This window comes from Taurulus bubalis (genome assembly GCF_910589615.1).
Source record: "Taurulus bubalis genome assembly, chromosome: 16".
In the NCBI taxonomy this organism is placed as follows: domain Eukaryota; kingdom Metazoa; phylum Chordata; class Actinopteri; order Perciformes; family Cottidae; genus Taurulus; species Taurulus bubalis.
This window is the reverse complement of record NC_136604.1, coordinates 1,928,283-1,940,870: the sequence shown is the minus strand read 5'-3', so window position 1 is coordinate 1,940,870 and position 12,588 is coordinate 1,928,283. Positions and strand designations below refer to the sequence as shown.

Genomic DNA, 12,588 nt, shown 5'->3' with positions numbered 1-12,588 from the left:
GAGGTACTGGTTTTAAAAGAGACGCTCGCTGAGTGACAGTAGAAGAAGTCAGACAGCTCTCCATACAGCTTCTACGAGCTCAGCTTGACTTGAGGTGATAGAAGGAACTCATTGAAAACAATGGAAGGTGAATGCAAGGTGCTGCTGGACGTCCACACAGAAGCCACGAGAGAAGCACTGCGATTCAAACCCAGCTCAAAGAAAACCACAGCCCTGCTGGTGCTCACGCTCTGCCTCGCGGCTGCTGCTGCTGCTGCTGTCCTCGTCTCCAACAGGCACGCCAAGGTGGGAACAAACGTCTTACATTAGTCTCTTAATTCTGGGATGTCTCTCAGTGCCCGACTCCGCTGAACCCAGCCATCCTCTAACAGTCTCTATCCTTCTCTCCTTGAAACAGGGCCCGGGACAAGATGAAGACAATTTTGGTGAGAACCTTTTTCTTTAAATGACTTCATTTGACCTGTGTTGAAACACCTATTCTAGAAGTGACATGTCCACATTATTTAAACCTCTGTCTTCTCTTCTTTCCAGATCTCGGTCGCACATTGAGACAGCTTTCAAATGTGAGAGCAGCCATTCATTTAGAAGGTGAATATAAACCCGTTTGAGACGTATAATAACAGCGATGTGAGAAAATGAATAGCTGAGGTATTTTCGATTATTTGGGGCTTTTAGTCTTAACTTTAGTTTTTTTTAGTCCAGTAGATCTGAAAGCAAAGGTTTTTGGGGTTAAGGTAGTTACTCCTTCAGGAAGGACTCAGGCTTCTTGAAGGCATCTGTGGTGGCCTGCTCCTCGTTCCTGCCCTATCCTGTGCCACGTTACAGGACTGCGTTTCTTGGCTCACACGTTAAAATGTTCCAAATAATAACTCTGGAGACGTTGATTCCATTTCCATCTTTCATCTAACTTCAGTTCTATCTTAAATTAACGTGAGTTCTAGCGTGAGGTCAAAGACTGTGCCCATGCCCCGTTCCACATAAGAAAATAAAACATGATATTCGGTCCTTCCTCTGATACCAGCTGATCCTCATCAGATTAATGTAAACAATTCACAGAAAAGGCATTATTTCGAATGTGAATATAAGATTCATTCATATGGCAAAGGAATGTCTTTAAATCATGCAAATTAATTATATAACATGATTTATAATCAAACAAAATACATGGCTCCAACAGCATCTTCAGGAAGTTCTTGAGGTGAACTCCTATGTATTTATTCCTGAGTCATGTCAAAGACACACTTCCATTTTATTATGAAGGATAGTAACCCTGTCCTTGTTTGCCTTAATAGTCAATAGTTTTCTCCATCTTCATCATCTCACAATCCTCTTCAACAGGACGATACAACGCTACTGTGAAGACCTCAGCAGAATGGAAGAATGCGGTGGACCAGTCCCACTCCCAAGGAGGGCTGAAACTCAGCAACAACCAAATCATGATTCCTCAAAATGGCCTCTACTTCGTCTACAGCCAAGCGTCGTTCCGGGTCGACTGCAGCAGCAGCGACGCTGACGACGGCACCGTGCGGCCCATTGTCCACGTGAGTCACACCGTCAAGCGCTGGTCCAGTTCGTTAGGGGACGAGGAGCGGACCATCCTGCACTCCATCCGCAGCGCCTGCCAAATGACAGCCAGCAGCAGTCCAGAGGAGCAGGGGGGCTGGTTCTCCTCTGTGTACATGGGAGCTGTGTTCAACCTGAGGAGAGGGGACCGACTGAGGACGGTGATGGAAGAGAAGATGCTGCCGGGCCTGGAGGACGAGACAGGGAAGACGTTCTTCGGTGTGTTTGCTTTGTGAGGACCGGTGCCTGACATGTGGAGGGCTCCAGGTGAGGCCTGACCTCACTGACTGTTGGACGTTTGAAGGTTCACACTGCACCAGCCTGTGCAGCTCTCAGGATAGACTTCACACCCAAACTTGTAGCAAGTCATTTAAAGTTTGCAAGTAAAGCAAGCTCAGTTAACTGTGGCCATGAATGAGGAGCTCACTGTAATGTATGACCATATCTGTATGGGTCTATAATGTTTAGTGCTATGTACTCGCCTGAGTGTCAATACCTTTTGATGTACTGCAACTACTGCATATTTATTGTGTCACTACAGGCTGACAGAAAATAGTTTGGAGGATGTATTTATTCAAGATAACATTATGATATTTATTTATTTATGTATTTATTTATGTATTTATTTATTCAGTGTTTGGCCTGGATTTTATGCATAATTTATTTGATAATTTATGGAAACAGATAATCAGTTTGATCAGCTGTTTGTCACTGTATTTGTTATTCATATGTTTAAATATGCCACAGTGTCTTTGATGCTGCAAAAATGTTTGAATACAACATTCTGAATGTATGTACGGTTTGAGTTAGAACTAGAACGTGGAACTAAGAAATGCAAAAAAAACTGTCAACTGTTAGAAGAAAATATCAAACGGTGCCAGTGTGGAGGAAGCTGCAGTATCATGGTTAAATTGTAAACCACAACGTTGTATGTTCCTGTGAAAGAGGCTGTAACACGTTTCCTTGAAACCCCAAAAATAAACTGCTTTATCAAGTAAACTTCAGTTCCTTAATAACCTAGAAAAAAGAATCACATAATCAAAAAAAATAACAGTTGAACCCCTTTTCAGCATAATCAGCGTCTCTGCTGCTGTCCACCCCGATGCTCAAGGTGCTCTGAAGACATTTGTGTACATGAATGTGACAGAAATTATTCATATAATGAGTAGTAGGCATGGACCATGATCCAGATAACCACGATTCATGAAGCAGAAGGAGAGAGAGAGGAGGGCATCAGCAGGGCCATGCAGGAGACAGGACCGGTTCCAGGCAGCCACGAATCCATGGAAGAAGAAAGTAGAGTTAGTAATGTGCATTGAAGAGACAATAATTTATCCAGAAGGAGAGACAGAAGAGATGAAGAGGAGGAGCGAAAGAGGAAGAGAAGGAGAGGAGGAGCTCAGTGTATCCTAAGATGTCCCCCAGCAGTCTAGGCCTATAGCAGCATATCTAGGGGCTGGAAATAAGTTCAACAAACACACCTAACAAACATGTTGTTGGGAAGCTTATTTTCTGGCCCATCAGTTGATGCTAGTGTTAGCTTTATGTAGTGTAATGATACATTTATAAAGATATGTAAAGATTATAACAAATTGAATTATGCCTTATGCACCCATCAATTAGTACAAAAGAATGATGACATTCATCTTACGCCATAAGCCAACATTAGTTTAACTAACAGAATTCAACAGAAGATTCAATTTTGGACGCCACACAATTTTTGAAAAATATGGAAAACTTTGATATTTATTTTAAATCGGATATTTACCAATGAAATCATAATCTCAGGGTTGCTACAGAATTCTTCTTCAGGTTTACAGGGACCTCTTATTTCATACATACAAATCAAATGATCATGTTCTTTATGAATTAAATATTTATTTTGCTAACTATGTAACTTAACTGCTAAACAGAAAATAAATGAATAAACGATAAAATAAACCAAATGAAGGTGATGAAAAAAGAATATGATGACAAGATTCCATGTTACCAGGTAGAATAAGTGACTCATATAATGGATTGGTGTCCATCAATTAAAGCCATCGTTTGACGCTTAGACCTTAAACTGGGGCCCAAACATCTAAGCACTGTACCGCAGCTGAGAGGTTGAGAAGCACCTTTATACAAGTTATCATTTGAATTGAATTTACATCATTAGGTCTGAGATATTTCTATCTAATATTTTCTCAATTTTGTTTTATGACTTACATTTAGGAACATCAAACTAATTTCCATCTGCTCTGATGGTCAGTTGTCAGCGATTGTGGCTCAGTGGTGATTAGGGTCGTCCTTCAGTCAGACGATCGGAGGGTCGATCCCCGCTCCGCTTGCCCATGTTGATGTGTCCCTGGGCAAGACACCTAGATGTCATGTGTACGGCCATGTGTACACAGTGTTGCCAACTCCTCAGCAAGGAAAGCCGCTAGTGGCTGTGCTAGAAGTCGCTAAATGACGTCATCGCCTAATTTGTGATGGCCACTGTAGGACACAGGAATATAATGATGTAGTAATTGTTTTACTCATTAATGGCAGCTTGCTTTGGGTGGAACTGTTATAAGGTTTCACCTTTTGAGTATGTTTTTTAGTTGTCATGTCTTTTTTTGTATCACAAAGTTTGATAGAAATCAGCCTCACAATGCAGGCAGTATGGCCGTGTATCATCTCCAATAAACGGCTTCAGCCAGCATTGAATTCAGGGTTTGATTCCCACTCCTTCTGTATTTTTAAGCGTACAATTAGACTGAGACATGATGACTAGATGTTCAGCTGATGATTGGCTCATAAGGCCACTGGGCCTCTTATGCGTCTCTACATATATACAAAAAAAAAAAAGGTCAGCCACTGCCGGCCCATTACTGACCAGCCCACCGGGAGTACTCCCTATGGCCAATCCACCACTGCTGAGCTCCCCAAAGCCTGCAGAGGATCTCAACGGGAACAAACCAGTAGCTAACGGTTTCCCTACGGTCATGTAGAGACGAGCCAAGACGGCCTCTTGTTCACGGCCTTTTTAGAAGCACTCCACTGCCAAAATGTTAAAACAGCGCTGTGACACTTCGTTGTGGCTAAAAAATCTGTACTGCATCTCATTTCTCGAATATAAACAAAACGATAGAAACATCTGATGGGCGTAAGAAAGCACCTCTACAGCACTGCAGTGGCAGCTGTGGTTGGAATACATGTGATTCAGTGTGTGGCCCATCTCATGAATCTCTGTACATTACTGATTCAAGTTATTTGTTCATGAATATGTTATGATAATTCTCCTTACGTCCATATTTACGAAGCCCTAACCTGATTGGCCATTAATATAACCCATGCGGTAGCTGCCTCAGCCACATTAAAGCCAATAGCTTTAACAATATAGTGTTTTGAAATGTGAAAACCGTCTCTCTGAAGTCATCATCAAATCTGTGTTTTCTTTAGTTTTTTTTCGGCATTTTTCTGTATCACATGAATCAGGCCGAAAAAGAAGAAGAAAAAAAAAGAACCTGACCTCTGACTGTGAATGGTGTTGCCATATAGTGCTATAAGTAGCACAGGGCTGTATAGTCAGTTTGAGCTGCTTTTTGTTCACAACCCAATACCACGTCCCAGATTCATATGAGAGTGATTCACACTACCGTTGCCGGGGTCCTATATGCCAGGTGGGAGCCGCCTAGGGGGACCTGGGGCAGGATAGAACAATAGTGGCTCCGGGTGCTATCCGTGACCCTCATGCCGAAACCCATTGGAAGGCTCATAACGGTGGAGTCCGGACATGCCAGGCATTCCTGGCGCGAGGAGGCAAGAGGATTGATAGCGTCTGTACTTTTTTAAATGTAATTTTTTTAAATATATATATATATATATCTATATATATATATATAGATATATATATATCTATATATATATATATAAATATATATATATATATTTATATATAAATATATATATATTAATTATATAAAAAAAGTATGTGTGTTATATATATATATAATAATAAATATATATATATATTTGTATTTTTTTTATTTATTATTATTATATATATATACACATATTTTTTTAAATGAAAAATGTATTTTGTTTCAATATATATATATATATATATATATATATATATATATATATATATACACATACTTTTTTTATATAATGAAGATATATATATATGTATATACTTTTTTTTATATAATTAAAAAACATATATATTCCTATGGGTGGAGTATTCACAATAAACCACCTCTTGTCATGGTGTGGTGCATTCACGGACAGCGGCAGGAAGCAGAGTTCTTTCTTAGAGCAGGTTTATTGCATGGATGAGAACAGGAAAAACCAACAAGGTCCGGGTGCAGACAGAAACACTAACAGACAGCAAGCAGGTGGAATGTCAACTAGAGGCGCGTACCCGCGCTCCTAGAAGCAGCCGACGCGAACAGCAGCAAGCTGACTGTTGAACGGAAGCGCGGCCCCGCGCTCCGCTCCGGGCCGGAAGGTGGCCGTTAAGCGTCCGCATACTCCTTACTGCCCTGAGCCGGAAGGTGGCCGTTAAGCGTCCGCATACTCCTTACTGCCCTGAGCCGGAAGGTGGCTTCCAACTACGGGCAGACTGGCAGCCAGGGTCTCCAAGCCTCACCGCTGATCTCCGTGGAACGAGATCAGCGTAACGAGACTGAGGCTCCTGTGAGGCTCCTGTGAGACTGAGGCTCCTGTAAGACTGAGGCTCCTGTAAGACTGAGGCTCCTGTGAGACTGAGGCTCCTGTGAGACTGAGGCTCCTGTGAGACTGAGGCTCCTGTAAGACTGAGGCTCCTGTGAGACTGAGGCTCCTGTGAGACTGAGGCTCCTGTGAGACTGAGGCTCCTGTAAGACTGAGGCTCCTGTGAGACTGAGGCTCCTGTGAGACTGAGGCTCCTGTGAGACTGAGGCTCCTGTGAGACTGAGGCTCCTGAAAGACTGAGGCTCCTGTGAGACTGAGGCTTCTGTAAGACTGAGGCTCCTGTGAGACTGAGGCTTCTGTAAGACTGAGGCTCCTGTGAGACTGAGGCTCCTGTGAAACTGAGACTCCTGTGAGACTGAGACTCCTGTGAGGCTCATGTGAGACTGAGGCTCCTGTGAGACTGAGACTCCTGTGAGGCTCCTGTGAGACTGAGGCTCCTGTGAGACTGAGGCTCCTGTAAGACTGAGGCTCCTGTGAGGCTCCTGTAAGACTGAGGCTCCTGTAAGACTGAGGCTCCTGTAAGACTGAGACTCCTGTGAGACTGAGGCTCCTGTGAGGCTCCTGTGAGGCTCCTGTGAGGCTCCTGTAAGACTGAGGCTCCTGTGAGACTGAGGCTCCTGTAAGACTGAGGCTCCTGTAAGACTGAGGCTCCTGTAAGACTGAGGCTCCTGTAAGACTGAGGCTCCTGTGAGGCTCCTGTGAGACTGAGACTCCTGTGAGGCTCCTGTGAGGCTCCTGTGAGGCTCCTGTAAGACTGAGGCTCCTGTAAGACTGAGGCTCCTGTGAGACTGAGGCTCCTGTAAGACTGAGGCTCCTGTGAGACTGAGGCTCCTGTAAGACTGAGGCTCCTGTAAGACTGAGGCTCCTGTGAGACTGAGGCTCCTGTAAGACTGAGGCTCCTGTAAGACTGAGGCTCCTGTAAGACTGAGGCTCCTGTAAGACTGAGGCTCCTCACGCAGCACCCGCTGCTCACTGAGGACAGTAAGTGCAGAACAAAATGTGCTTTCACGTCCGTCTCCAAGACACCAGAAAAGTCTCCAGTAACACCAGAAAAAGTTGCTAGATTTGTCGCTAGTCGCTTTTGACAAAAGAAAGTCGGCAAGACAAGATCCCATGTCAATGGAGAGCTCATTCCACCACTGAGGAGCCAGGACAGTAAACAGCCGTGACTTTGTTGAGTGTTTATCTCGCAGTGACGGAGCTACAAGCCGATTGGCAGAAGCCAACGAGCTGGGGTGTACGGTGTTACCATGTCCTGGATGTAGACTGGACCCGATCTGTTCACAGCACGGTACGCAAGTACCAAGGTTTTGAGCATTCTAAAATGAGCACCGAGACTTCCATTAATCCTCAGTACACTCTCAGTGGGTACATCCCAAGTCTCTAAATTGACGTTTTCTCGCTCCTCGATTGAACTGGAACTGGTTCTGCACCGCCATCTTGACGGCCGTCCCAAAGCTCTTATTCTGCTCTGAGGAGCAAGGAGAGTCAACTGGTTGGGACTTTGCTATGTCATGCAATTTTATCAAAATGATGCGGTGTGTGGAGTTAGGCTCAGACCTAGAAGTGAAGTTACACTGTGACTGTACTCAATGCTTTGCAAACCATGCAGCTTGTCTCGGTGCAGCACCATCCCAACCACAACCTGAAGAAAGCCCAGTGTTGTTCCCTTTATTTGACTGGTTTGATGATGTAACGCTCCACTGGCGCTAGTTTCTATTTCTGTAGTGTGTTCCCTTAACAAGGCGGAGTCTAACACAGGGGCGTTTCTAGGAATTGAGTGCTGTTGAAAAAAAACATTCAAATTCATTTCAGAAGTTGTGGAGGTGTGAATGTAATGAAGGTCAACGTACAGAAACAGAGCAGATCTGAGCTGGTGAGTTGAACCAGAGCAGATGAAAATGAAGCATTTCATGCAGTAAGCCAAAGCCGTAATCAGACTGTATGTACATATCAGAGAAGAAAAGGGAAGACTATGACCAGACATGATGTTATTATCAGTGGTAGCCAAATGCTTTGCATTCACACCTACAGGAAGGACACACAGGTGATCAAGTCACCTGCCCACATGTGTATTCTCCATCAGAGGCAGGGCTAAGCCACTCTATCTGGGGCTGAGGCTCTTTTCTGGTGGTAACTGCTGTTCTGCCTGGGACATTTCAGCCGGAAATGTATTTAATGTTACTGCATTGTATGACTACTACACACAATACAGTTCATTTGAAATGTAATTCTAACTGTAATGTTGATAATTTGCCTTGGACAGGGAGATGCAAAAAGGGAGATGCACAAATGATTTAGTTCAATTACATTTTATTTGTATAGCCCAAAATCACAAATCTGTAATGTGCCTCTGAGGCAGTCAAACCTTTACAATCTCTCCAACAGACAACCTCCTCTGTCCCAGGACCCTCGCATGGCACAGGAACAACTACCTCCAAATAGAAATACAGGAAGAAACCTTAGGGAGAGCAAAAGAGGATGGATCCTTCTCCCAAAAGAGCAATTTGTGTAATTTGTAAATAATTAACAATACAATTAAATGCAAACAAATACATATACATAGAATACTAGCAGATATGATAATAGAAAAATGCATGAACTAAATAAAAACTGGAACAACACTGGTATTTGGTGTATTAGTAATTTTAGGAGATGCCTCAATGTATTCAATTCAATTCAGTTTATTTTGTATAGCCCAAAATTACAAATTTGCTTTACAGCTTTACAATATGTACACATACGACATCCCTGTCCCAGGACCTCACATTGGATGAAAAAAACCTTTCCCAGGAAAAAAGGAAGAAACGTTCAGTGTATCCTAAGATGTCCCCAAGCAGTCTAGGCCTATAGCATCATGTCTAGAGGCTGGACCAGGGAAACCTGAAACAGCCCTAACTATAAACCTGAAACAGCCCTAACTATAAGCCTGAAACAGCCCTAACTATAAACCTGAAACAGCCCTAACTATAAGCCTGAAACAGCCCTAACTATAAACCTGAAACAGTCCTAACTATAAGCCTGAAACAGTCCTAACTATAAACCTGAAACAGTCCTAACTATAAGCCTGAAACAGCCCTAACTATAAGCCTGAAACAGCCCTAACTATAAGCCTGAAACAGTCCTAACTGCCCTAACTATAAGCTATGAGAGAGGAAAGTCTTCAGTCTACTCTTAACCTCGTAATGTCCTCCCGTTGGCCATACACCTTTTGTCCTCTGGGGTCAAAAATGCCCCCGCCTGGTTTGACTGTTATTTAAAGCATATAGTATAGATTGTAAATCAATTCTGTTTTACACCTTCATGCTGCGTTCACAGCAAAAGCGTTGCACAAGTAGATTGCATGCAAAGTCAATGTTTTATTCAACATTCAGCGCAAATGACGCGTTGCCAAAAATGTGCACGTCGCTGAGTTGCGAAAGCCAATCAGCGTTGAGAAGCTCTGCCCGTCATCACCGCCGTCCTGCCGCTGCTGAGTCAAACTGCTGCTGGTTACCTTATCACCTTTTATATTTTATTTATTCCCTTCTATATGTTATGACTTGTATCTTATTGCAGAGCGAGCCTATTTAGTATTTTAACGTATTCTATTATACAGTGTTAACCTAATTATCACTAATACGACTTATACAAATGAAATTCAATTGTAAAATTAAAAATTAAAAGATGAATAAAACTGAACTGGCTCTGCTCTTTTGTCAGGCCATCACTCACAAAAACCCATTCAAACAACCTGAGAGGGAACTGGATGTGTAGGAACATCGACTCATTTCTGGGGTTTAGGACTCATTTCCACAGCAGTATACACATCTTTAATTAATTAAGGCTCATTCATGTAATGTGCTGTAACTCTGTTACGTTATTCATTCTGGTCACATGACATCTATTGCTTCTGTCCATCCGGGGAGAGGGATCCTCCTCTGTTGCTCTATGAAGGGTTCTTCCTGTTTTCCCTGTGAAAGGGCTTCTACTATCTTTATTTGGGGAGTTGCTCCTGATCTGATGTGAGGTCCCGGGACAGGATGTTATGTGTACAGATTGCAAAGCCCTCTGAGGAAAATTTGTAATTTGTGATTCTGGGCTATACAAAATAAACTAAATTGAATTGAATTGAATCTTTGCATGTATGACCATACAGTCCATGTAAATGCATTCAGAATGCAGGATGTATTTCTTTACACTATCTTTATTTATTATAACACTTGACCGATACATAGATATTTCATTGACATTATATTGTTGGTCATTGATGCTTTTTATGTATAGTCAATATTTAGGGTTAAGGTTTTTATATCTTATCTTAAGTATCTTCTCATGAGTAGCTTGCTCATCAGTGATGTTTGCTGAACTACTTCCAGTGAAAGGAGGCGTGGAGCTTCACATCAAACTTTGTGTCAACCAGTCAAGTAGATTTTAAGATGATCCCTGGATTAGTGAACAATGTTGCTGCTGGTGGGACTCGATGACAAGCCAGAGGATATCAACAGACAGTGGACTCCTCCTTTAGAGTCATTCCCACAGAGAGGAATTTATTAGGGTTACCAAATAAATTAACATAATTAACCTTATGCACAAATCCTCACAGTTCATAAGGTCTATTGTAGATTTGGTAGCGATAATAAACCATACTTGATGTTACAGCATATAGAAATATATTTTGAATACTGTACCACATGAAATACAGCTGTGTTATGCAAAGTCACATGTCATCATTATTTACCTCATTATTTACAGTCAGTGTGCATATTGCATGTGTATCAACATCACTATCATCTTCACCGCTCCACATACTCAACAGTTAAAACACATCATAACAAACAGACAGCAGATATTTACACATGGTCTCCTGTAAAGAACGTAGAACAATGTTCTCATGGTTTATACATCAGCGCCACATACTGTGGTTACTTTATTAGTGCTAACCCACACACTGATACCACGAGAGTCAAGACACACTCTACACCTCAGGTATACAATGTATTTGTTGGGAGAGTTTAGGACATTGGCCTTTTGAACATTCAAATAAATGTAAATACAGAGCCGTCTCAAGGAGAGGGACACACATTACATACTGCAGCACAATTATACCCTGCTGCCTCGCATAATTGAGTTTGGGAATTTATTCTGGACCTTTGAAACAGAAGTTTGGCCAAAATCATAACCCAAGGTCTCCATGACAACTGTAGCAAACTCCATTCGCTGACGTCATGATGCATTGCAGTTGGAAGCCCCAGAAGAAGCGTGCAGCGAGGCCGGCTTTCACACGACGGACTGACGCTCCTTTCCTGTTTCCTCCTGACAGTCTGATGAGTTTCTTGAAACCATTGTGACAACTAAACCCTTTTGAGTCTGAATCACTTATGGTTTAATAAAGATGTTGGTCACACGGTAGAAGTCACCCCATGTTTTAGCATGACAACTGAAAGCTCAGAGACACGCATTGAGAAAGCGAAAGCCCAATGCGGTTATCTCTGTTATTCCAAAGTTAGGATTACGTAAACAAGTCCAGCGCCTGCTGTAATTTCCCTTTCTGGCATAAAACATATCTGTGTTGAAACTGTATCGGGGAGTCTTCCTTTCTGTCCACAAAATGTCCACAGAAAGCTACTTTTGGAAGTGAGAGCAAAAAAGCAGAAGAGTGAACAGAGAAAGAGAAATGAACATGGACATTTGAGTAGAGTCGGTTTGTTTTCAAGTTCATTTATAGCTGTGGAGGAAATGTGTGAGCGCTTGTTGAAACAAACTGAACTTGTGAAAGCAGGCAATAAAATGGCCTCTCATATTGACTTACCCTGAGGGATTCGATCAACACTTTTGGAAGGAGAGCAAGTCGGACATGGAACACAACATATGGTCACGTGCAGTATTATGGGCCGTGCATTTACGCTATGCTCCAAACACCAGCTGAGTCACAAGGTGCTGGACGTCTGTTCTTACCTGAGCGCTTCACATTTGCCGTTTCTTTCTGGTTGCAGAGTTTACTTTTTTTTTTTTTTACTTCGGGTGAAACTTTTTACCCATCTGCCCAATCACAGTGGAGCGTAATGAAAAGTGTATTGTTTTCACTGTGGACTTCATGTTGTCATTCTGGTCACATGACATCTATTGCTTCTGTCCATCCGGGGAGAGGGATCCTCCTCTGTTGCTCTCCTGAAGGGTTCTTCCTCTCTTCCCTGTGAAAGGGTTTTTACTGTCTTTATTTGGGGAGTTTTACCTGATCCGATGTGAGGTCCCGGGACAGGATGTTATTTGTACAGATTGTAAAGCCCTGATAATTTGCATTTGTGATTTTGGGCTACACAAAATAAACTGAACTGAATTGTC

At 42.5% G+C, this 12,588-nt stretch overlaps 1 protein-coding gene across 1 annotated transcript; it reads left to right on the top strand.

Annotated features, from left to right (window-relative positions):
- Nucleotides 1-120: 120 nt before the first annotated feature.
- Nucleotides 121-1,799, top strand: tnfa (tumor necrosis factor a (TNF superfamily, member 2); the record flags this gene model as incomplete). Its single annotated transcript, XM_079232374.1, has 4 exons — nucleotides 121-285; nucleotides 398-425; nucleotides 532-588; nucleotides 1,339-1,799. The coding sequence occupies 4 exons, from the start codon at nucleotides 121-123 to the stop codon at nucleotides 1,797-1,799; spliced, it is 711 nt and encodes a 236-aa protein (XP_079088500.1).
- Between the last annotated feature and the right edge of the window lie 10,789 nt (nucleotides 1,800-12,588).